At 41.3% G+C, this 26128-nt stretch overlaps 1 protein-coding gene across 1 annotated transcript in view; it reads left to right on the top strand.

Annotated features, from left to right (window-relative positions):
* luzp2 (leucine zipper protein 2) overlaps positions 1 to 26128 on the top strand; it is a 712019-nt gene that overhangs the window by 518176 nt on the left and 167715 nt on the right. Inside the window, exon 6 of the mRNA XM_034184813.1 lies at positions 16857 to 16919. Coding sequence (XP_034040704.1) covers positions 16857 to 16919 — 63 coding nt within the window. The remainder of the gene's footprint in view (positions 1 to 16856; positions 16920 to 26128) is intronic.

A 26128-nucleotide genomic window follows, 5' to 3' on the forward strand; every position in this document is an offset into this window, starting at 1 on the left:
TTTACTAGCTCCAAGGTCTGACATACCCGACAGGAGGTAAATTGACATCAGTTGGGCAACACTTATGTTCGCTGTGGTCATCAAAACTTTTCAACATGCTTAAAATTATTGACGTTCATGCTAAAACACCAGCAAGAGTTGAGCTCAACTGCTGCTGTGCCACCTCCACTACTACACCATTAATGCTCTATTCCCCTCTGCTGGTCTCCACTGGCTAGCAACGGAGGCTTGACTGAATGTACCACCTCCTCTAGATCCTTTGAGTTTGAAGAAATATTGTATATATAACTAGAAATATAGAATATATAGAATCTGTCTCAATGATGCACCAGTAGCAAGTTATGCAATTGATTCAGATTCAGACAACTTTATTGATTGCTAAAAGGGCAATTCATTTCACATTTCACATTTTTCATAGGATTTATAAAAGTATAAAAAATTTCAAAAAAAATAATTAAAGACTGTAAATATACACTGCATCGAAATGCATCAATTGCATATGTCCAGTGTCCACTCAAAAAACAAATGAACAAGTGGTAATATGAACTAGTAATATATAGACAACAGATACAATGGTATTCCTAGTGCTTTTTTAAGTTTTTGTTGAGGAATAGAAGCTGGTCCAGGTGATCAGGGGAAATTACACTCCTTTTGGCAGTGATTATGTCCCCAGCGGTAGAGAAAACTCTCTTCGAGGGGACACTAGTACCTGGAATACACAGGTGTTTTTTTGCTACTCGTGAAAGGAAAGGATACTGGCTCTCATGTTCTTTCCACCAGTCAAGTGGATTATCACCAAGTGCCAGGGGTGCTACCTCCTTGTATCTTGCTATCTCGTCTTTTGCCTGGTCCTCAGCAGTTTTCAGTTTCTTTGCAGCACCTGCAGTATGGGAGGACAAGGCAATAATCAAAATAAAAAAATATATATACTATACTCAACAAAAATATAAACGCAACACTTTTGGTTTTGCTCCCATTTTGTATGAGATGAACTCAAAGATCTAAATCTTTTTCCACATACACAATATCACCATTTCTCTCAAAATTTGTTCACAAACCAGTCTAAATCTGTGATAGTGAGCACTTCTCCTTTGCTGAGATAATCCATCCCACCTCACAGGTGTGCCATACCAAGATGCTGATTAGACACCATGATTAGTGCACAGGTGTGCCTTAGACTGCCCACAATAAAAGGCCACTCTGAAAGGTGCAATTTTATCACACAGCACAATGCCACAGATGTCGCAAGATTTGAGGGAGCGTGCAGTTGGCATGCTGACAGCAGGAATGTCAACCAGAGCTGTTGATCGTGTATTGAATGTTCATGTCTCTACCATAAGCCGTCTCCAAAGTTGTTTCAGAGAATTTGGCAGTACATCCAACCAGCCTCACAACCGCAGACCACATGTAACCACACCAGCCCAGGACCTCCACATCCAGCATGTTCACCTCCAAGACGTCTGAGACCAGCCACTTGTACAGCTGCTGAAACAATCGGTTTGCATAACCAAAGAATTTCTGCACAAACTGTCAGAAACCGTCTCAGGGAAGCTCATCTGCATGCTCGTCGTCCTCATCGGGGTCTCGACCTGACTCCAGTTCGTCGTCGTAACCGACTTGAGTGGGCAAATGCTCACATTTCGCTGGCGTTTGGCACGTTGGAGAGGTGTTCTCTTCACGGATGATGCCAAGGAGATGTGTTGCACTGCATGAGGCAAATGGTGGTCCCACCAGATACTGACTGGTATCCCCCCCCAATTAAACAAAATTGCACCTTTCAGAGTGGCCTTTTATTGTGGGCAGTCTAAGGCACACCTGTGCACTAATCATGGTGTCTAATCAGCATCTTGATATGGCACACCTGTGAGGTGGGATGGATTATCTCAGCAAAGGAGAAGTGCTCACTATCACAGATTTAGACTGGTTTGTGAACAATATTTGAGGGAAATGGTGATATTGTGTATGTGGAAAAAGTTTTAGATCTTTGAGTTCATCTCATACAAAATGGGAGCAAAACCAAAAGTGTTGCGTTTATATTTTTGTTGAGTATATATTACTCAGTACATTAAATTATCATCATCGTCATCATAATATTATTTGTTACATTACTTTATATTTAAATGCCATATGCATGTGTTGTGAAAGTGTAGTGACACGGACCCACAACAGGGGGCGCAAATGAACGGCCAATAGATGAGCCAAAAAGTAAAAATTTAATGTTGTGAAGGTGCACAACGAATATACAGACAATCTCAGAATTTGATAACAGTCAATCCACAAAGGTGACGTGTGGGCAGGCTCGAGGATAGAAGACGTCTGTCCTGAGAAGAGTCGGAACCACACGATTTCCGCCGCTACCGAACCTGGTGAATACTGGAGCCGCCAAGTCCCGAATTCCCAGGTAATCACCGTCCCCGACTGTCGGATCTGGTACTGCTGGTGAGGAGCAAAAACAGTCAAGTGTGGGTGTGTGTACACCCCGTAACAACAACGGTGGGAATGCCACCTCCACCTCTAATACACACTCGTGCAGCGTCTGTGTAACCACTTATCTGACGGGACGTAGGACGAAACAGTCGCGACCCACGCCGGTCCTCTGGTAAGACAGCTGCAACACAATTAATCAATACAGGCAGAGAAAGTTACCTCCATAGAAGTACGATATCTCGGCAATGAGGTGGAGATGACGTCTGGGTTTTATGGAGTGAGATGATGAAGAATGAGTGACAGCTGTCAGGAAATAATGAGTGACAGCTGTCACTCACGGCTGTGTCCGTGGCGGCAGCGCCCTCTCGTGCCTGAAGCCCGCACTTCAGGCAGGGCGCCCTCTGGTGGTGGGCCAGCAGTACCTCCTCTTCTGGCGGCCCACACGACATGCATGTATAGTTTGTGGAGCATCCTCAAATTAGGAAACAAGACACTCAGAATATTTCTTTCAGCATGTTATGGTAACATATTTTTAAACTAACCTGCTGCATATGTCTGTCCAAGTAGGTCAGCTAGAGAACAGTGTTTGGATGTTTTTGATGAACATATAGCAGACATGTCTTCTTGGTCAGGGTTTTGGCTGCATCCTCCATTGATTCTGCCTGAAGTCCACTTGTGCTTTGCTGGAAAACAGTAAATCAACACAATCTTCAGAATGGTGAATGATTTTTATCTTGCACAGTAACATTTCCAATGACAACTGCATTTACCTACGATGGATATATTTATTCATGAATTTAGTTATAAATATTTATGTATTACTTATTTATGCTTTTTAAACTGTGAAGATATGAATTTATATTTTATATTTTTAAAATAAATTTTAACTGTATTGCTGTTAATGTTACCTGTAATGCCCACTTGGTCCTGGCAGCTTCTGCAGTTACTCCATTATAGACATCTTCCCTCTTGTCCTCGGAAAGGAAAGGTAAGGCCTTAAAATGGGGATCAAGAGCCGAGGCTTTATACAGAGCCTCCTTTTCGTTTAAGTATCTCTTGATAAGATCCTGGCACATTGTGGTTTTAAGTTCCCTTGTCAAGGTGGAATCACTCGGATTGTCTTGGAGCTCATGCATGAGTTGGGAATGGAGTGGCGCTACAATAGATAGCGTTGGACTGGCCTTCTCTGATATTGCGAGTGTAGCTACTTTCATAGGTTTCATGGTGACAACTTCCTCAGCAGTTATGTCAGACTCAGTGAGTGTGCAGATTTCCTTCTCAGACTTGCGTATTTCGGCAGACAGGAGCGCAGCATGGATGGCACGCTGTAGCTCTAAAAAGCGCTCCAGCATGTCGTGCGCTCTGTTTCAGCGAGTGGCGACATCGGTAATCAATTTGTGGCGAGGGAGGTTCAGCAAAGTTTGCTTCTCACGCAGTACGTGGGACGCAACAGTGCTGCATCTGAAAAAAGTTGTCACCCGTCTTACTCTCCCTAGCAATCTAGTGACAGTGGGGAGTTTCAGGGCATGCTGGGATGCCAAATTCAGTGTGTGAGCAAAACACCTGAAACGTGGCATTTCGGCCAGCTGTGCAGCGATGGTCATATTCAATGCGTTGTCCTTTACTATTCCAGGGTCTTTGTTAGATAACTCCCATTCTTCCAGTGCCGCTCTCAGCACCTGGGCAATGTTGGTGCCGGTGTTGGACTCAAACAAAGCCCTGGTTTGCAATACATGGGAAACCAATTCCCAGCCCTCGTCAATGTGGTGCCTGTTATGGTGAGGTATGACTCCGTGGCTCGCGAAGTCCACCCATCGCATGTTAGGGCAACACTTTCTGCGGAGGCAAGGGATTTTTTAACTTGTAGCTTTACCTCTTCATACATCTGTGGGACCATTACTTCTGTGAATTGTTTTCGGCTCGGGATCACATAGCGAGGCTCGAGTGTGCTTATCTTTTTTTGAACCCACTGTTCTCTACCACATTGTACGGCCATAAATCCTGGCAAATAAACTCAGCAATTGACTCTGTGATTTTCTTGGCACGTGTAGATAAAGGGGCTAGTTTGTAATCAAAGGTTGTTTGTCTTATCATTGGTTGCGGTGCTGGCTGCTCTTGCTGTTTTTCTGGATGGTGCCTCCGCATGTGTGCCTTTAAGTTTGTTGTGTTCCCACAGTATTTCATTGCCATGTTACAGTGTCTGCAAAGTGCGCTTGTCATGTCGATTTCTTGTTTACCTTCTTTGTTTTTGAAGCCAAAATGCGCCCAAACATCAGATTTAAAATTTGACGGAGGCGGACGGATTTTCTCTGTTTCTTCCATGTTGTTAAGAGACTCATCGCAGTATCCCGCGGCTGGAAATGCTGTTGGCACGAAGGCAGCGGGCGTCAACACCTCCACGGCAACATCTACTGGACTGGAAGTTGTATTCCAGTTGTTTTTGGCTGATGTTCGCCAACCATTCATACAATTTTATTTATTCATTTTTTAAATTAATAATCGATACTTGGCATCAAGAATTGATGCAGTAGATCGCGAAAATTAGTATCGCGATGCATCGTCATGACAATTATTTTGCACTCCCCTAATCACAGGGCACTGTCATCAAATCGAATGATTCCCCCCACCTTCTCCAAACTCCCAGCTTTCCCTTCCACAGCATCCTCAGGAACCCTGTGAGCCCTCAGGGGCACTGAGGGCTCACACCCAGCCGGGTGAATGTCAGTTTGGGGGCTCTGTGCCCCTCCTCTGAAGAATTTAATTCATCCAGGAATATCTTATGGGAAAATCCACAGTTTGTGTCCAATCACAGTGCCCCATAGCCACTTACAAACTGCCCAATTTGCACCTCCGTCCAGACTCCCAGTTTTTCCTCCCATGACCCCCGCGACCACCAGAATTGGATGATAATGATGATAATAATAACATAAATAATAACAGTTATACAGGTGAACATGTAATGTATTGAGTGTGTTTTTTCTAAAACATACATTAGCTGTACATGCAACAATCCATAGGTCTTTTGACTGTACCTCATGATAATGTTCAATTAAAAGCCAAATGGACAGTTATATTATTTAAATACACTATTTTTTTCAGTGGTTTGAGGCATTATATTTATTAATTATATTAAGCATGTCACTCACTAAGTTGTGTTATTTATGACTGCCAAGCGTATATTAGCTGTCATGTAATAAGTGACATTTGATGATAATTTTCAGTCAATCACATTTTACAATTTTTTTCTATTTGACTGTAAAAAAACATATGCACACTTTAGCCTATTACCCAAGAATATATAATTAATACATGATAATGCATTTCTGCTCAAATGTATTTGCAGTCAAAGCCCAAGATGAATTTTTACCATGTTAGATTTAACAATTTAGAAATATTCATTGTATGAATGATTGCACATTTGAACATAAAAACAATTATATTTTATGAAAAAGTAATGATATTTTGTGAAGCTATAGCTTGCAATGATATATCACATATTGAATTTAAGCCCACCAATATGTTGCAAAATATGGATACAACCACCATATAAAAAGTATAAATTATAGCATAAATTAGTGAGAGAAATGTTGGGAAATTGTAGTGACACGGACCCACAACAGGGGGCGTAAATGAACGGACAATAGATGACCCAAAAATACAACACTTTACTGTTCTGAAATGTGCACAACGAGAATACAGACAAACATAGAATTTGGATCACAATCAAAATATACAAGGTGATGTGTGGGTAGGCTCGAGGATAGGAGACGTCTGTCCCGAGTAGAACCGGATCCCACACGATTTCCACTGCCACCGAACCCGAAGGATACTGGAGCCGCCAAGTCCTGAGTCCCCAGGTGGTCACCGTCTCCAACTGTCGGATCTGGTACTGCTGGCAGGAAGCAGAAGAACAGATGTAATGAGTGTGTGAAAACACACCCAGTAAACAGTCAGCAAGTTCTTCTTTCCAGGTGGGAACAACACCTCCACCTTTAACACAGAAACAACAAACGTGCAGCGCCTGACTACTTATCCGGTTTGGTGTGAGGAGAGAAGAACGTCGTCTCCTTCACGATCCACAACCCCAGCCTCCAGCTGCGGATAGGTATCAGGTACGCCTGCAAAGTATTCAGAATAAGTGTTTGGCACCAAAAACGGCTGAGAGTTTTACCTTAGAGGTAGACGATATCTCGGCGATGAGGTGGAGATGTCGTCCGGCTTTTGTGTGTGTGGGTGATGACCTGGTGATTGGTGACAGCTGTCATAGTTGATGAGTGACAGCTGTCACCCCGGCTGTACCTGTGAGGCGGCAGTGCCCTCTCGTGCCTGAAGCCTGCACTTCAGGCAGGGCGCCCTTTGGTAGTGGGCCAGCAGTACCTCCTCTTCAGCGGCCCACACAACAAGAAAATTATAATATTTTGCAAATGATACCCTTTTTTACATGAAAACATTTAAAAATATACATACGATAATAACTATAAACAGGAGTGTACAGGTAATATGAATGTACAGCTGTTCGGTGATATCTGCAGTTAGAACATAAGCCAAATGTGCATGTATAGCTCATGGAAATTAAGATTGCATTGATACAGAACTTTTGGTAGTGACACCCCCCCCCCCCCCCCAAAAAAAAAAAATAGGCTTTGCAATCAAGAAAACTTCTTAAACTGAAAGGAAAAAAAAATCTCATGAATAATAATTCACGTTTGTGATTTACATTTTGCGAGACGTGCTCACTTTTTGTGGGATTTTTTTTCACGGTTTGCAGCAAAATTAAGGGTCCCTTCACACATAGCACGACTGAAGCCAGTTAACGCACGAAGGATGAATTTCATGCCATTTGTAGTGTTCAGTAGTGTTCAGAATAATAGTAGTGCTATGTGTGTTATATGGCTGGGGGGGCCTGGCTGCCTTTTTGTTTCTGTCCTTTGTTTCTCCTTCCAGGTGGCTTGCATTTGGGACTGAGTGGCTGTGTTGCTGAGGTTATCAGGACCTCACCCTGATCACCTGCGGCTCGTCAGGACTCACAGCTGAGGTGCATCTATATGGATTGGAACATGGTGGCATTTAAGACTGGAGTATACAGTGTGTATTTGCCAGAGACTCGACCTTGTGACCAGACGGGTGAGATCGTCGTCTCGGGAGCCATCTCATCATCAGTGGATGCAGAGAACGTCCAGGGTTTGATGCACGGTCTGTGAAAGAGGAGGGGGTGAGGTCTCACGCTCGTCAGCACACTTCCTGAGGTACGTTAGATTTTGTGACTAACATTTATACAGTCAGTAAATGTGGTGTCCCTCACACCTTTATTATATTGAGCTGTATGTTAGTCATGTATCGGCTTCCACTGCAGTGGAGTTTTGTGAACTGGATGTTCCATGCCTGCAGGTTGGGAAGCTGATTAGTAATCAAGCCAGGAAGTGTTTGCTGTTTGTACACCTTTAAGTGTTCTCTCTGTGTGTAGAGTGTGGACTCACATAATGGTTCCTTCTTTCACAGACTCGGTTTGTTGCGGCCACCTGGGGGGTGTCGGCGGGGTCCTTGGGTCCGAACAGCTTCTGGCTCCGGACCGTTAGCGCTGCTGGGAGCGCACCACGCCAGACCGCACTTTCTTTTGTTGTTTTTTGTATCACTGTTATGTATTAAATTCAGTTAGCCTTTGTACCGTGCTCTGCTTATTTCATACTGGGTCCTTCAAACGCTGGTCGGTTCTCCGAGCTGCGTCCGACACATAACAATGTGACTAAAAAAGATTAATCCCAGTTTTGAGATATTTCTTATTGTTACATGGGAAACAAGGTACCAGTAGATTCACTAGATTGTCACAAATCCAACAAGACCAAGCATTCATGATATGCACACTCTTAAGGCTATAAAATTGGGCTATTAGTAAAAAAAAGTAGAAAAGGGGGTGTTCACAATAATAGTAGCATCTGCTGTTGACGCTACAAACTCAAAACTATTATGTTCAAACTGCTGTTTTAGCAATCCTGTGAATCACTAAACACGTATTTAGTTGTATAACCACAGTTTTTCATGATTTCTTCACATATGCGAGGCATTAATTTTGTTGGTTTGGAACCAAGATTTTGCTCATTTACTAGTGTGCTTGGGGTCAGTGTCTTGTTGAAACACCCATTTCAAGGGCATGTCCTCTTCAGCATAAGGCAACATGACCTCTTCAAGTATTCTGACATATCCAAAGTGATCCATGATACCTGGTATGCGATATATAGGCCCAACACCATAGTAGGAGAAACATGCCCATATCATGATGCTTGCACCACCATGCTTCACTGTCTTCACTGTGAACTGTGGCTTGAATTCAGAGTTTGGGGGTTGTCTGCGGCCCATGGACCCAAAAATAACGATTTTACTCTCATCAGTCCACAAAATATTCCTCCATTTCTCTTTAGGCCAGTTGATGTGTTCTTTGGCAAATTGTAACCTCTTCTGCACATGTCTTTTATTTAACAGAGGGACTTTGCAGGGGATTCTTGCAAATAAATTAGCTTCACACAGGCGTCTTCTAACTGTCACAGCACTTACAGGTAACTCCAGACTGTCTTTGATCATCCTGGAGCTGATCAATGGGTGAGCCTTTGCCATTCAGGTTATTCTTCTATCCATTTTGATGGTTGTTTTCCATTTTCTTCCACGCATCTCTGTTTTTTTTTTGTCCATTTTAAAGCATTGGAGATCATTGTAGATGAACAACCTATAATTTTTTGCACCTGCATATAAGTTTTCCCCTCTCCAATCAACTTTTTAATCAAACTATTCTGTTCTTCTGAACAATGTCTTGAACATCCCATTTTCCTCAGGCTTTCAAAAAGAAAAAAGCATGTTCAACAGGTGTTGGCTTCATCCTTACATAGGGGACACCTGATTTACACCCGTTTGTTCCACAAAATTGACAAACTCACTGACTGAATGCCACACTACTATTATTGTGAACACCCCCTTTTCTACTTTTTTTTACTAATAGCCCAATTTCATAGCCTTAAGAGTGTGCGTATCATGAATGCTTGGTCTTGTTGGATTTGTGAGAATCTACTGAATCTACTGGTACCTTGTTTCCCATGTAACAATAAGAAATATACTCAAAACCTGGATTAATCTTTTTAGTCACATAGCACTACTATTATTCTGAACACTATATATATATATATATATTTATTTATTTCCTTAGTTTAAATCTGAAAGCATCCAGGCACAAGAAACTGTTTTCTTGTTACTTCCGCCAAGGACGGAATAAAATCATTTGCATTTATTTGTCTGTCTGTCTGTTAGCAAGATTGCATCAAACTACTGCATGGATTTTGACAAAATCTTCACCACAGATAGCCCAAGGAAGACTTCATTAAAATTTGGAGGTGATCTGGATCCAAATCCAGATTCTGGATCAAGTTTCAATTCATATAGGCATTGAAGGATTGCTGTTAGCAGGATTACGTTGAAACTACTGCACGGATTTTGACAAACTTTTCAACACAGATACATATTAGGCCATGGGAGACTCCATTAAATTTTGGAGGTGATTCAAATCCAGATTCTGGATCAAGATTTCCCTTTATATGGGCTTTGAAGGTCTACTTCAAAATTGCTTTACTTATTCTCACCACATTTGCACCACAGATAGATATTAGGGCATGGAACACTCCACTGAATTTTGGAGGTGATTTGGATCCAAATCTGGATTCTGGATAAGATTTCACTTTATATTGGCTTTGAAGGATTGTGCCAAAACTATTTCACGGATTCTCACCAAATTTCCACCATAGATGATGAGAGATGCTTTTGGTACACTGTCTCTTTACAGGATCCTTGGGTACTGCTGGAATCACTTCATATCAAATGAGCAGTGACCGTTTCTCCTCAGATGACGAGACTCCCTTGCGTAGTGAAGGAACGACAACTAAGATGTCTTTGACATGTGGTGCGTTTTTTTTCTGTACATAATCCAGCACATGGCTGCATCACTGCTGAAGACCCCAGCGGCTGGTCGAGGGGACACCAATATTTCACTTGACTGTAGAAGATAGGTAGTTACTTTAAACCTAGTGGAGGGTGGGGAGGTGATGGTCTAGTGGTTAAGCAGTGGGCTTGAGACCAGAGGATCTTTGGTTCAACTCCCCATCTTGCAAGTTGCTCTCGGTGTACAGTGAGCGCCTTGCATGGCAGCACCCTGACATTGGTGTGTGAATGGATGATTGCAAGGCATCATTGTAAAGCGCTTTGAGCTTCTAATAGATAGATGGAAAAGTGCTATATAAATGCAGTCCATTTACCATTTAGTGTCATGCCCAGGTCATCACATTTAGATGCCCACAGCTCATTTTGACCAAATGCCCACATGTGACAACTTGAGTACCCCTGTGGTGTGAAATTGCGAAAATGCTAACCCTAACCATGACCATAACCACAACAAAAACATAGATGAATGTACCCTGATGACATAGAAGTGAAGCACATAGTTCCATGCAGTGTCAGAGAGAAATGATGCAGCTATCAAAATCATATCTCCTCACCTGTGGCGAAATGGCACAATGGGAGTATCCAACTCATCACATCATGATGAATAGTGGAACTGACCAAGTATAAAAATGTGGGTTGTTGGGAGTGAGGATACATAGTTATTTTTGAGAGGTAGTGATTACCCTCTTCTCTGTGTGGGTGGGCACCATCCAGAACTCAAGGTGGTTTGTAGTAGTATGGTGGGTGGATGTGGACCCAACGTGTTGACATCTGGAGGTTCTGCTATGTAGTGTTTATTCTGACAATGTGAAGTGAGGTCCATTGCTTCTGCAGGACCGTGCTTGATCTGTTTCTTGGTCACTGAAGATAGTTTTCATCAGTTAGATTTTGTGATTGATTATGTGTTGCTCTTGTGTTCTGCTGGAAGGGTTTGTGAGAGTGTTTTGAAGAAGGGACTAAAGGTAATTAGCTCATTGATAAACTCATTAAGAATTTTAAATGTGTTGCTGAGTCAATGAAAAGGTCTCACACATTGCTGCTGGCTGTTATGATGAAGTTGAATGTAATTACATTTGTTTCTTTCGATAAAACACAAGTTTTGCAAGCTTAGTCAAAAAACACAGGGAGTAACCAATTACCTTTATGTTTTTGCAGCTTTGGCATTATTTAAGCATTATACAATGTCTCAGCAGAGTTGTTCCTCAATATAGATTTAGGCTCCACCAATTCAAAATGAACACACCTCTTCATTTGAATAAGTCCTGTGTGCAACCTCTTCTCTTAAAGCAACATTTCAGACAAGGAGGGAATACCTGGGACGCGACCCCATATTGTTCCTCTACTTATGCAGCTACACTTTACATGTGATGTGATGTGTAAACCGAATCACAGATTCATTACACCTATGTTTGATTTTACCGTTGTTAGCGTACAAATCCATATCAAGTTGAAAAAGTTTTTCATGTCCTTTTCCTGTTGAGTTTGTTCCCATACAAATTATTTCATGTTAAATATAAATCCAGAAATCAGCAGAGGATGGTTTGATCACTTTGTATGTGAACATTATAACTCAAAAATGAATGGGCAAATTTGGCTAATGGTTGGTAGAATGGTCATATTTGCATCATGAAAAAGTTAAATATTTTAGCTGTGACTCAGATCCACCTCCATTTTTTGTTTCATTGTATCAAAATCCAACCCGTTATCCAGGTCCTGACACCTTGGCAATGGATCAAGTAAGGGATTGCATGTTGGCTTGAAATACAGTGGGGACCTTATGTACCTCGTGAATGCTATGGTAACCATGAACCATCAGAAAGCCTTAACATGAGATGGCTAACACAGCTTTGGTGAAACAAGAAGTCTTCAATGACAGATCGGGTGCAGGAGGTCATAGATTGGAACCAATGGCTGTGAAAGCGGATGAAGGCTACAGCAAGTCCTCAGAAACCGATCATCTGGTACTTCTCAACCACTGCCTCAGGCTAAGGATTTATCAGGACCATGTGTCTGTCGCAGTGACATTCCCACATTAAACAAACCCACAAACAGGTGCCTCTGGATCGACCGAGGATGTAGATTTTCTATCTCATCTAGGAATTGATCAAGATGCAATCTTCATAATCAGTTTAGGGTTGCTATGAATTTGTTTCATTCTGACATTCTTTAAATCTTCTGATTCATTCATTCATTCAATTTCTGCCGCATCCAAGTCATGGTGGCAGTAGACCAGGCAGCTCATCCCACAGCAAAGATGTTCAAAAGTCATTTTTGCAATTCCAAGTCAAGACTCAAGTCTTTGTTCTTAAGTTCAAGTCAAGTATAAAGTCTCTGAGGAGGAAGCTAATGTCACGTCTAAAATCTTCTGTCACAAGTCCAAGTCAAGTCTCAAAGTCGATGGCCATCTGGTCTGTCTGAAACACTGCATTGTTCAATATTATTCAAATTTTGAATTCAGAGCAATGCAATGGCACGCTCACCTAGTGGTGTCCAGGGGTGTGCCCCCCCTCACCCCGGTGAAATTTTGTAAAAATTGAAGTGAAATGGTGGTGCAGTCCGGTGCAATCTGAAGTGTTATTCAGAGCATTTTTGTAACAGTGCATTATCAATATTTGTATAAATATTTTTCAGAATATTATTCAGATAACAGAGTTATTTGTTGAACCTTAACATAACAACAGAACTGCAACCATTATCAATTTCATAATCACCATCTTCATCAACATTAAAAGCACCATTATCATCAGTATCATCAATAGCGCCATAATCATCATAACCTTCATCACAATCACCATCATCGTCATTATTATGACCATCATCACCATCATCATAACCTTCAAAATCTGAAGGTTATGAGTTTTCTCATTGCCTATTGGTAAAAATGTGTGAAGTGATACAAAGGCAAATTCTGATTGGTTATCGGTTCCTCATGTTTCAGCTCAAGGAAGCGTAGAGGACAAATTTTGTTGTATGTATTCATATATGTACAGTGTCAAAATGCCATTATTATTATTATTATTATTATTATTATTATTATTATTATTATTATTATTATATATCATCATCATTATTATCACCATTCTCTCTGCTCCTGGAACCATTGGTGTTTATCTTGTATAGATTTTTGATTATGCCTTAATTTCATGTTCAAAACACTGGGGTTCCAGCCATGCTAGGACTGGGAAAAGCACTGCTCCCAGCCCTGAGGGGCTTAGACCCCTTAATTTTGTCTCTGTCCCTCACCAGACAGCACTGGAATGCAACAAGCCTATTCATGGAAATGATGCATTAAAGCTGCCTGTGCACACCCAGATATATGATGCTAAGAATTTGTAGGGTCACCAAAGGGAGCAGAGGATTTATAATGACACATTTAATGGCTTTACAGCTTTGACTCTTGAATGAAACTGATCTGACACCGCTCTATGACTTTTCTTCTGCTGTAACTGTAAAGTTAAATGAAGGGCCCCTTCACACATGGTACGAAGTTTGGATGAAGTGCACACTTAGTGCGCATGACGCAGGAATCGTGTGCAAACTGTGTAATGTTGTCCCTGTCGCCAACGCCTCGTACACCTGATGCTACAACTATTTGCACACACAAGCGGCTGAAAGACAAAGTGTGCACTTTGCGAACCCATCGCATCCTCTCGCAGCAGGTGCCGGCCAAATTTCAGGTGACGCATGAACATCTAACACCGCTCACATTGCACTTAGAAAATGTGTGGCCAGTCGCACTCTTGGCACAATAACAGACTGCAGACAATCACTGTTGTACTGCTGTGAAATTTGTTTAGGTTCCCCACAAGTGTGACTTTGCAAACGCACACACTGACACGTGGGTGTGTGCGCTCCACTCACAGGAGGTGTGGCTTCCGACAGAAGCAGCCATGGTGATCTGTCATTCTGGACATTCCAGCTACACAACACCTACTGTGTTTGGACAGTCAAGGACTAACAATTGTCCACTGTCAGGTGTGTGTGTCTGATTGCTGTATTTAAGTGGACCTCCACCTCAGCTGGATCCTTTCAATGCAAAGAAGTGGGGTCACTACTCATAGTCAATTCTCAATACTGAAGCTTCTCCGGTGCTTCTCTGGAAATCAATTCATTAAAAATAAAATTAAAAAAACCTTAGAACCACATGAGGTGAAGTACCACATGTAGTTTTTTGTGTGTTTGTTTGTTTCTAAATTTGCAAAAATCTTTAAAAAACTCTTCACACTGTCATTATGGGGTATTATGTGTAGAAATTTGAATAAAAAAAAAGGCATGAAGCACATAGTTTTCCTGCCACGATTTTCTTTAGAAAATGGGCCCACGTTATTTTTGGGTCTTAAATTTCATGAGCAGAGTTTTTAATCTTGTTAAAGACAGTACCACGATGACCTCAAAGAAGCACACAGTATTCTGGGATGACTCTAACCATAAATAATTATGTAGCTGTTCGGTTGTTTGAAAGGTTTTATGCTCTTTCTTGTGGTCAACATGTCGGAAAGCTTTCCAACACTTCTTAAAATTATGCCCATAGGTGATTTTGATGTCTACATTAGAAACAAAATAACACCGTGATTGAATGTAGGCCAGCATGGTCCGTGTGTAAACCCCCCACCCACCCACACACACACACACACACACACACACACACACACACACACACACACACACACACAAAAAAAACCCTATAAATTTGATAGCATTAGAAATCTTAGGATGTGGAGATTACAAAAAAATATTGGTAACAATAAAAATACTGGGCCTCACCATGACATAGGACAACACTGGATTACTACACTATCATTAACCACCCTATTACGGAATAGAAAACTGTCAAAGAATGCCTGTGAGAAGCAGAAGAGGCCACGCGTGAAGTAGGTCAAGAGTATGTCATTACAGCCTCCAACGTGGGTTTGTACGAAGGCAAACCCTCTGATTTGAACAAGAAAGTTGTGCACATAATTCAAAATGTAGTTGACTCTACATAAATACCGCTTTCATTTGTTGTCTTATATGTCCCATTTGCTTAAAAGATCATGATTTGGTAACTCTTTATGGAGTATGAAAAAAATATCAGATGTCGTAGTCGGACATTTTCTTTTGGCTACGGTAGGTCATTAACAGTGCTCATGTTATAGTGAGGCCCAGTATTTTTACTGTTAGTAGTTATTTTTGTAAGGTTGAGTTCAAAGCTACTGGTGGATGGGTTATTGCCACTTAGTGGTACATTTATTTTATTTGTCTCATTGCCGTGACCACACATAAGCACCTTGCTGTCCATTTCACAACAGCTGACTGTCTTCACTCTCACTCTCATTATTCTGGTGAGGAGCACAAGCAACAAATGGATGTTTTGTTACAATAAATAGTTAATGGAGGGTGTTTCTGAATGCAAATGACCATGTAAGAGCATGAGCTTCAGCTTTGTTTTGTACTTGCTGAAGTTTCTTCATATGACAACATTTTGAATATTTTCTACACGCAGTTTGATAATGATAAATAACAGACCTGGTCTTCAGTTTTGGCTGTCTTAGAATGGTAAGAATTTGTCAGTGTGACCAGAATGTAGTTGTACAATTGATCATTTGCATCATTTTAACTGCTAAATTTATGAAAACTTTCTCAGAATGCAAAAGATGAAGAACTATGCCTTATTTTTCCTGGGTTAGGCTCAAAACATCTCAGTTGCCCCTCGTACCATCGTTGGCACCAGAAAATGCACAGTACCATGCAATTATTATTGCACACATCACAGTAGCATTGGAAAAAAAATGGGGAAAAAGTTATTCAGGACCGTTTTTCATTTTGTATGTTGATTTAGAATGTAATTGGCCTTGGAAAAGAAACTGTTGTTGGGTCTGGTGGTCTGAGATTTTCATGACCGATAGCACCCACCTGAGGCAGGAGGTCAGGTCAGGTGATGAGCAGGGTGAGAACTGCTTTTGACAATGGTTTTAACTCATCTGTTCTATGCCTTTGATTAATCCAGTCTTTTCTTGGACACGAAGATTGTGCAAACTCTTTCACACAAATCATTTCAGTTGCTACAGTGTACTGTACTTACGACATTATTTACTTTATATTTACTTTTTACAATATTTACCTTCAGATTGTTCAGAAAGAACCTTAAGTGGCACCATGCAAAGCTTTTATTTTGGAATCTCTCCTGTGGATGCCAATCGAATGACTCTTCAGGCTCACTGATGATAGTTGATTTGATGAGGTTCAGTGGAGCTCTGACACCTGAGGAACACACTTGACACCAAAGACACTTTTGAGGCAGATTCTTCATCACTCTTCACTGAAATCAGTGAACACTTCCTGTCAGAGTACATGGAGTGCACAGACTCACTTTTTTTTTTTTTTTTTTTTAACAGAAGATATTTTAAGGCAAGCCACTGTCAGAAAACTGGATTAAAACAAGCCCATCACCCACTTGTTCTTCTCTGTTTCAGAACAAGAGCTTGAAAAACAAACTGCTCTCAGGAAACAAACTTTGTGATGCCTACGCAGAAGAGGTAAGGCTTTTTCATTTGTACTTACTGTTCAGAGGGTATCCAGTTGTGTGACATCAGAGCTGCATCTATGTTTTGTTTTTTTTTTGGATAATGCTCTGTTGGCTTCATCAGAGAGACTTCAATGTGCACTGAGCATGTTTGAGGCCAAGTGTGAAGCAACTGGGATGAAAATCAGTGCCTCCAAATCTGAGACCATGGTTCTCTGTTGGAAAAAATGGTGGACTGTCCTCTTTGGGTCAGAGGAGAGTTACTGCCCCAGGTGGAGTAGTTTAAGTATCTCGGGGTCTTGTTCAGGAGTGGGGTAAGTTGGAGCATGAGGTCGTCAGACAGATTGGAGTGGTGTTGATGTTTTAAGAATGCTGTACAGGACCGATGTGGTGAAGAAGGAGCTGAGCTGGAAGGAAGGCTCTCAATTTACCCATCGATTTAGGGTCCTATCCTTAGCTATGGTTATGAACTTTAGGTAATGACTGAAAGAATAAGGTTCTGGATAAAAGCAGCAGAAATGAGATTCGTCCTTTGGGAGGAAATAAGTGGAGTAATTCTTTCAGTCAACTGGCTTTTAACGATGCGAAGAAGCTGTGGCTCACTCCACCCAGCGGAGTAGATACACAGCTTCTTTGCATCAGAAAAGCCAGTTGATGCCACCTGGGCTTCTCCCTAGAGAGGTTTTCCAGGCACGACCAACTGGGAGGAGGCACTGGGGAAGGACCAGGACAGACTGGAAGGATGAGTTTTCCCTGCTGGTTTGAGTATGCCTCATGATCCCCTAGGAATAGTTACAGGAGTTGGACAAGGATAGGGAAGTGTGTTGGGAAGATGAGCTGCTCAGTCTACTACTACGATCTGGGCACGCAGCAGAAAAAGAAATGAATGAAAGTCCTATTTACTGTCCTATTTGTCCTGTCTCCTTAATAAGAGTTCTGTCATCACTGATTTTTGTAATTCATAACCAGAACTTGTAAATATCCATCTGTTTAGAGGAAGCAATATTCACAAAACATGGAAAGACAAAGTTACAGTGAATTTGATCTGCAGATGTACATTTTACTGTCACTGATTAAAATTACAGGAAATTATTTATCACTTACAACTGGCATCGCAAACTCAACAAAGCACACTTGTGTGCAAAGCATCCTACAACAGTAATCTCTTCTATGGCATTCGGCCTAGTATTGGCTTGATCACTTTGATAGATAAATTATTCAGCGCGGGGACTTAGTGGTTAGCACTGTTGCCTCACAGCAAGAAGGTCATGGGTTTGATTCCCACCTTTGGTCTTTGTGTGTGGAGTTTGCATATTCTCCCCATGTTTGCATGGGTTTCCTCCCACTTTTAAGACATGCAGGTTAGGTGAATTGGAAACTTTATAACTGTCCAGATATCCCTTGCAAAAGAGGTCTTGATCTCAGTGGGACTAACCTGGTTAAATAAAAAAAAAAAAAGAATTCAAATTCAACCTATTGTCATGAAGATATTCATGTGATAATGAAAAGTTAACATCGATATTCCATGCACAGTCCTACAAATATCTAAACAACAGGCTGTTCTCATTGACTTTAGAACCTAGAATTAAGGTTAGAATGAGAACAAGAGACACATCAGTGCTCTTTTTTTTTGGTTACAAGATCTGAAATTTTGTTAGGTGGTCACATGATACGCCCCGGCTGACAATGACCCGGTTTACATGCACTGATATAACAGCTGAGTGGATCCTTGTCATTTGATTGGTGCTTTGTATGTCACGTGACATGGATTATTCATCCCATTTGTGTTGCATTGCATTTAGAGTGCAATTAGGTTCCATTTAGAGTGCAAATTTGGTTCCATACGTTTGGTACCATTGCACTCTGTGCACACACCCGCACGTGTGCACACACACGAGACAAATCCACTGTGCTGTAAGCTGTCTGATGTGATTTTTTTCGCTGCACTGAGGAAGTACCCAGTATTTTTTATTTTTTGGTAGTACACGCCCGCACAAGCACCGTCCCACTTGTGTGAGTGCACTCAAACAAGCCAGGTGGCGCTTAGCTTTAAAACAAACATGGCGGAGTTTGTTTTGGTGACGGATGACGATTTAATGCACGGCATGGCGGACTTCATTGTCAGAATTATTTTTGGACTCCGATTTAAAGTTTGTGTTTGATTGTTAATGTCAAAGCAGCAGTGACGCTTCTAGGGGTGCTTTAGGTAGATGAGGCAGACACTAAGCTGACGCAGAAGCAAACCGGAAATGACGTTCAATGACCTTTTTTTATGCCATTGTCGAATCAGTTCTTCCCCCATGCTATTTTAGATCACATCATGTGGCCTTCGATTCTACAAGTCCTTAAGGTGGATGAGGCACAGAAACAAACCGGAAGTGACATTCCACGATCTGACACTGAAACAAACCGGAAGTGACGTCGCCGTCACTGGGTCCTCATGGCAGATAAAGCGGATGGCACATGTGACCATTCAACATGGCAGCGCCCATATTCAAAATGTCAGAACCCATGGGGTTCGGTATTATTAATATTTTATGTTATAATTAATTCTGTATTGACATCTGATATTTAAATGGACCACCATGCAAATAAATGTTTTCACTTTCTTGTTTCATCCATGTATTTTTAATGTATTTAAAAGTATAATATGTATATGTTGCGGACATGAATGAGTGAAGGTCTTCAGCATCTCACCATGTCATTTACGGTTTGCCGCTTCGTCTACCATTGGTTTGTGGCTTTTTACAATAATGTTGTCCAGTTTGTGGCTTTTTCCTCACCGGGCAGATTTTTTGTACCATTTCCGGTTTGTGCCTTCATCTACCATAGAGTGAGCTTCGCTCCACTGCACAGCGCTTAGCTCGTATTATACAATTACAGTGAATAAGTGTATTACACTAAATAAAATCATGTGCGCACACACACGCTTTAGATGCTTTAGCATCCCTGGCCTGGCATCACAATGTAAATATCAATGTCCATTGATCAGTGTTGTTAGCTAATATTTGTAGTTTCTCCAAAAAAATATTTGTCCAGTCAACATTCCATTTTTGACAGTGTTCATCCTTGACCCAAAATATATAATCATCAGTGTTGCCATAGTTACTTTGACAAGTTATTTTATTAGTTACTTTATACAGTTACTTCATTAGCAGCTTTATACAGTTACTTCATTAGCAGCTTTATGCTGTTACTTTATTAGCAGCTGCCGACAACTTGAAACTAATAAGTAATGAAACTCATAAGGTAACTAGTAACCTAACTTGGTTACTCTTAAGATAGAGTAATCAGTAAAGTAACTAATAGTTACTTTGCTGAGCACTCAATCTTAAAAATAACCAAGTTAGATCATTAGTTACTTTATTAGTTACATTCAGCAGCTGCTGCAACTGGTATTGAAGTAACTGTAAAATGTAACTGTAACTAATAAAGTAACTTTTCTAAGTAACTGTGGAAACACTGATAAGCATACCAAATGGCTGGCTGGCACGCACACACGCACGCGAGTGTAAAAAAACAAAAGTGCACGCACTGGGAGACAAACACAGGCCTGATAAGAATCTCTGAAGCTCCAGTTTCACCATGAAGAAAGAACAACAAAAACATATACAGTTGTATGCAAACGTTTGGGCACCCCTGATAATTTTCATTATTTTCCTTTGTAAATCATTGGTTGTCTGGATCAGAAATTTCAGTTAAATATATCATACAGCAGATGAACACACTGATATTTGAGAAGTTATATGAAGTTTCTAGTATTTACAGAAAGTGTTCAATAATTATTTAAACAAAATTGGGCAGGTGCATAAATTTGGGCACCCTTGTCATTTTATTGATTTGAATACATGTAGCACTAATTACTGAAACACAAAATTGGTTTGGTAAGCTCACTGACCCTTGACCTCCTTACATAGGTGAATCCAATCATGAGAAAGGGTGTTTAAGGTGGGCATTTGCAAATGTTTCCCCTCTTTGTATCTCTTCTAATGAGTGGCAACATGGGAGCAACTAAACAACTCTCAAATGACCTGAAAACAAAGATTGTTCAACATCATGGTTTAGGGGAAGGATACAAAAAGCTGTCTCAGAGATTTTAGCTGTCAATTTCTACTGTGAGGAACATAGTGAGGAAATGGAAGACTGCAGGCACAGTACTAGCTAAGGCCCGAAGTGGCAGGCCAAGAAAAATCTCAGATAAGCTGAAGCGAAGGATGGTGAGAACAGTCATAGTCATCCCACAGACCTGCTCAAAGACCTACAACATGATCTTACTGCAGATAGTGTCTCTATGTATTGTTCACCTATACAGCACACTTTGCACAAGGAGATGCTGAAATGCAGAGGAAGCGTTTTATGCGTACATGCCACAAACAGAGTCACTTGAGGTATGCTAAAGCAAATTTGGATGAGCCAGCTTCATTTGGCAATAAGGTGCTGTGGACTGATTAAACTTAAATTGAGTTATTTGGACATAACAAGGGGCAGTATGCATGGCTGAAAAAGAACACAGCATTCTAAGAAAAACACTTGCTACCTACAGTAAAATTTGGAGGTGGTTCCATCATGCTGTGTGGCTGTGTGGCCAGTGCAGGTACTAGGAATCTTATTAAAGTTGAGGATCACATGGATTCCAGTCAATATCAGCAGATTCTTGAGAACAATGTTCATGAATCAGTGACAAAATTGAAGTTGCACCGGGGCTGGATCTTTCAACAAGACAACGACCCTAAACACTGCTCAAAATCTACTAACAAGTACAACATTCTGGAATGGCCTTCTCACTCCCCAGACCTGAATTTTATTGAAAATCTGTGGTGTGATTTTAAGCGGGCTGTCCGTTCTCAGAAACCAACAAACCTTAGATGTTTTGTAAAGAAGAATGGTTCAAAATACCTTCAACTAAATTCCAGACTATCATTGGAAGCTATAGGAAGTGTTTGGAGACTTTTATTTTTGCAAAAGAAGGATCTCCTAAATATTGATGTATTTTTTTTTTTTTTCTGTTGGGGTGCCCAGGTTTATGCACCTGCCTAATTTTGTTTCAAGAATTATTGCACACTTTCTATAAATCCTATAAACTTCATTTCACTTCTCAAATATCACTGTTTGTCTGCTATATGATATATTTAACTGAAATTTCTGATCCAGACAACCAATGCTTTATAAAGGAAAATCATGAAAATGTATCAGGGGTGCCCAAACCTTTGCATACAACTGTAATAACAACAAAAACATATTTGAATGCATGCATGCCCAAATGTGCCTGTGCTGGTTTTCATTCTGAACACCGTGCCAGCCTGTTCTCAACCCATCCCAATGCATTTGCACATCATATATGATTTGAACATTGATGGAATGAAAATGTTTCCGATTAACCCTCTGGGGTCCGAGGGCATTTTTTGGACAGTTCACTCACCTGGCATAAATGTTTTTTTTATTGCTATTAACAGCTCTCCCTGCATCCCACAATCAAGTTTTATGTCTCTTCTTTCAGGACAACCTGTACTTGCAAAATATATATGCTATAGTTGTGTTTTATAAGTGTAATACAGGTTTACAATCAGAAATAAGAAAGGTAGAAGTAAAGCAGAAAATAATTTTACACACACATTTATTCAAAACACACAGCAAACTATAATAAATAACTGTTTTGACACTTTATAATGTTAATTTGGGCTCTTGTGTGGAAGACTGTACAACAAAAAGGTTCAAGCAATAAACACAAATGCACATTTTGAACAATTTACACAAAATGGTCTATGCATTGTGTTTGTCTTCATCTCAAAGCAAATTCTGTCTGCTATTACACAAAGGTCACATCACAAACTTCTACTATGAAGTTGACTGTGTGTTCTCTCCTCCTCTGAAAGCAACATTCACACTTCGAGGCTCATTCAGTTTGAGGAGCAGTCCCTCCCCCCTCGCTCCATTGATATGGTAAACAGTGCTTTACGCCAGAGCGAGAGAGCTTGCCACAGGCTTATCCAGTAACATTCACAGGAAAATGAGCAATCCTGATACGCACACACTGTTTGATCACGTGAGATTGTATGAGAGGCTCTCCGTCTACTCACTTTCACTTTTGCTGTGTGTAATGGCGCAGGGCACATTGAAGCAGCCAGGGAGCTATTCAAACGGACCAACTAGTAACACATCACTCCTAAAAACAATCTTTGGTGTGTCACGTGAGGTGAATCTGCCCTACGATTGGATTTTGGAAAACCATGTGACGGTGAACCAATTCCGATTGGACCCTCACATTGCTCACATCATCACACAGCTTCTATGAGGAGTACAAAAATGGTGGACGGTTGCTCGAAAGTCCACGGAGTTAACTTTTCAGCAAAAAAAAAAAAAAAAAGTTTCTATCTCATATCATTAAAAAATTATTTCTAATTTAGTAAAGCTTGGTCTCAGCTGTCGTATACGACGGCGTCAGCCCCAGAGGGTTAACACGAACAAATTCCTCATGTGATGGCTACTTTATAGCAATATGTGAGTGTCAGGATTGGTATTTTTGATGAGGTTCTGTGATATTTTTGCTTTTATTTTTCTGCTTGGGGTTTTTTGCCACTACTTTTTCTTTTCTGTCATTTGGGTGCTTGGTTCCCTTCTACTTTCCATGCCCTGCTCTGGATCTTTCCTTCACACCTGTTTCTCATCACCTGCTCTTTACTCTCTGTATTTTAGCCTCTCTTCTCTCACTCAGCCCCACAAGATCATTGTGCTTTAACGCCTTCACTTCCAGCCTTCTTTCTGAGTCCTTTTTTTCATTGCCCTGCTGTGTTTTTGAATTACCACCCTGTTTTCTCGACCTCACCTTTGCTTGATGTTTTTTGCCACTGTTGCTGATTTTGGGCTGCCTTTTTGTGTACCAATCTCTGCAAGTTTACTCAGTAAAACCTTTTGAACATCAAACTCCAGTGTCTGTGTTCAGCACTTATGTCAAGCCATTTCTGGTTACAAAACCTGATAGAATGATGTGGCCAATTATATACACAGCTGACAGAGACCCTTATAGCTTGACAGTGTGCAGGTACAGTCAACAACTGGCTTGGCAAGAGGACAAGATCTCCACACTATGTGCCAGTTTTAGTGAGTTAGCTAAATGTCAAGACTCCATGTTCTCTCTGAGGTCACAGGTTGGACAACTGTGACTGGATAATCAGGCTTCATTGGCAACACCTGCCAAAACCACCACCTTCCCACTTCCGTGTACCTCGTCACCACAACCGGCTCCTGTTTTTGACTCATTAATGTGTAATCAATCAGCTCTCCCGTCTGAGATTTTTTTTTTTTTTTTTCTGGGGAGTCTGGTGACGTCAGTCCATTTATTACTCAATGTGAACTACATTTTGAACTCATGTCATCAATGTTTCCATCCGACAACATGAAGTTAGCATTCATAATATGTCACCTTACTGGGTGAGTGTCCGCTTGGGCTACTGCCAAATGGACCTGGCAGACAGTCTGTTGTCAGCTCCTCTGCCATTGTTTGCTGCTCTGCAGCAGGTATTCCAGCACACCTCAGCTGATCACTGTCAGCCTCTCAAAAAGCACCCGGACCCACCAGTTACCACTGCTACAGACCTCACTGGTGTCCCAGCATGTTACCATGATCGTGCTTGGTTCTTTAGTAAATACACCACCAAGCTGTTACTGCCACACCAAAGCTATGACTGTGCCATCAGCCTGATCCCTGGTTCCAGTTCCCCTAGGGGCAAACTGTATTCCTTATCTGCACCGGAACATCAGGCTTTGAGAGACTATATTAAAGAATCTGTCACCACCAGACTGATCTGTCTATCCTCATCTCCAGCCAGTGCAGGGTTCTTCTTCATGGAGAAGAAGTATAAGACACTACCTCCCTATATTGATTACAGAGGACTCAATGACATCATGTTCTTCTCGACAAGGGTCAGACAGAAGTCAGACTACCAGAGCAAGGATTTTAGCTGAGGAAGCTTCTGCGATTTGAAGCGAAACGTCCTCGCGTCAAGCAGCCCAGTCCAGTCGAAGATTCAAGCTTCTCTACTATAGAAACCACCTGGACAACAGAGAGCCTACACCGAAACAATGACATCATGGTTAAGAATCGATACCCCTCCATCCCATGGCTAATGCAATCAAGTATTTTGAAGGCGCCAAGGTGTTCATGAAATTGTATCTGTGGAATTGGATCTGCCAATCATTTAGTCAGAATAAGGGAGGGACACAAATGGAAAACAACATTTAACACGCCCACTGGACACTATGAGTATTTAGTCATTCTATTTGGCCGAATCAATGCACCCGTGTTGTTCCAAAATCTTGTTAATCATGTCCTACAAGAACACCTGAGAACATCTGAACAAGTTTGTTTTTGTTTTTTGTTGTTGTTGTTTATCTCAATGACAATTTGATTTATTCCCCTGATCAGAAAACTCACTAACAACATGTCTGTACAGTACATCTTCGGTTACTCCAGAACCACTTGTACGTCCATGTGGAGAAATGTAAGTTTGACAAACCCACAGTATCCTTCCTGGGGTTTGTGTTAACTGAGGGGGACATACGAATAAAGCTGCTGCTGCGGCAGATTGGTCTGTGCCCCACACCTGTAAAGACGTCCAGCAGTTTCTTGTACTCGCCAACTCATTTCTTGGGCCCCTGTACTACTCCTTCCAGATCCCGGCCGACAGTTTGTGGTTGAGATGGACACATCAGATATTGGTATCAGGGCCATCCTCTCCCATATCAGTCTCTTGTATAAGAAATTACATCTGCGTTCCTATCTGTCCAAGAAATTGTCTCCACACTAAGAATGGCTAGTGTGGACAGATGGACCACAATAATCTTAAGTATCAATGAAAAGCAAAACGACTCAGTGCTAGAGAGGCCAGGTGGGTAGTCAGATTTCTTGCCATCCATGTATTAAGAAGGTCGTTTTTGTAATCTGTCAATGGTTTTGGTGGCCACAGAGGCTGGCAGACATTGCTAGTTACATTAATGCTTGTCAGGAATTGCTAAGTGGCCCTGGTCACATCTCTCAATACATTTTGTAATGGGTCTTCTGGTTTTACACATTTAACAGACACGTCACCCGTGGACCAATAGCTGCAGAAACGTGCATACACCACCCATGGACTTGGCGTGGTGCACCGCACATTTGCACCGCACACTGGCATTTCACTTTTGATACATCTGAATGTGAGAGTGGAGAAGGATGTATGCCACATT

This window comes from Thalassophryne amazonica, chromosome 2 (assembly GCF_902500255.1).
Source record: "Thalassophryne amazonica chromosome 2, fThaAma1.1, whole genome shotgun sequence".
Lineage (NCBI taxonomy): Eukaryota > Metazoa > Chordata > Actinopteri > Batrachoidiformes > Batrachoididae > Thalassophryne > Thalassophryne amazonica.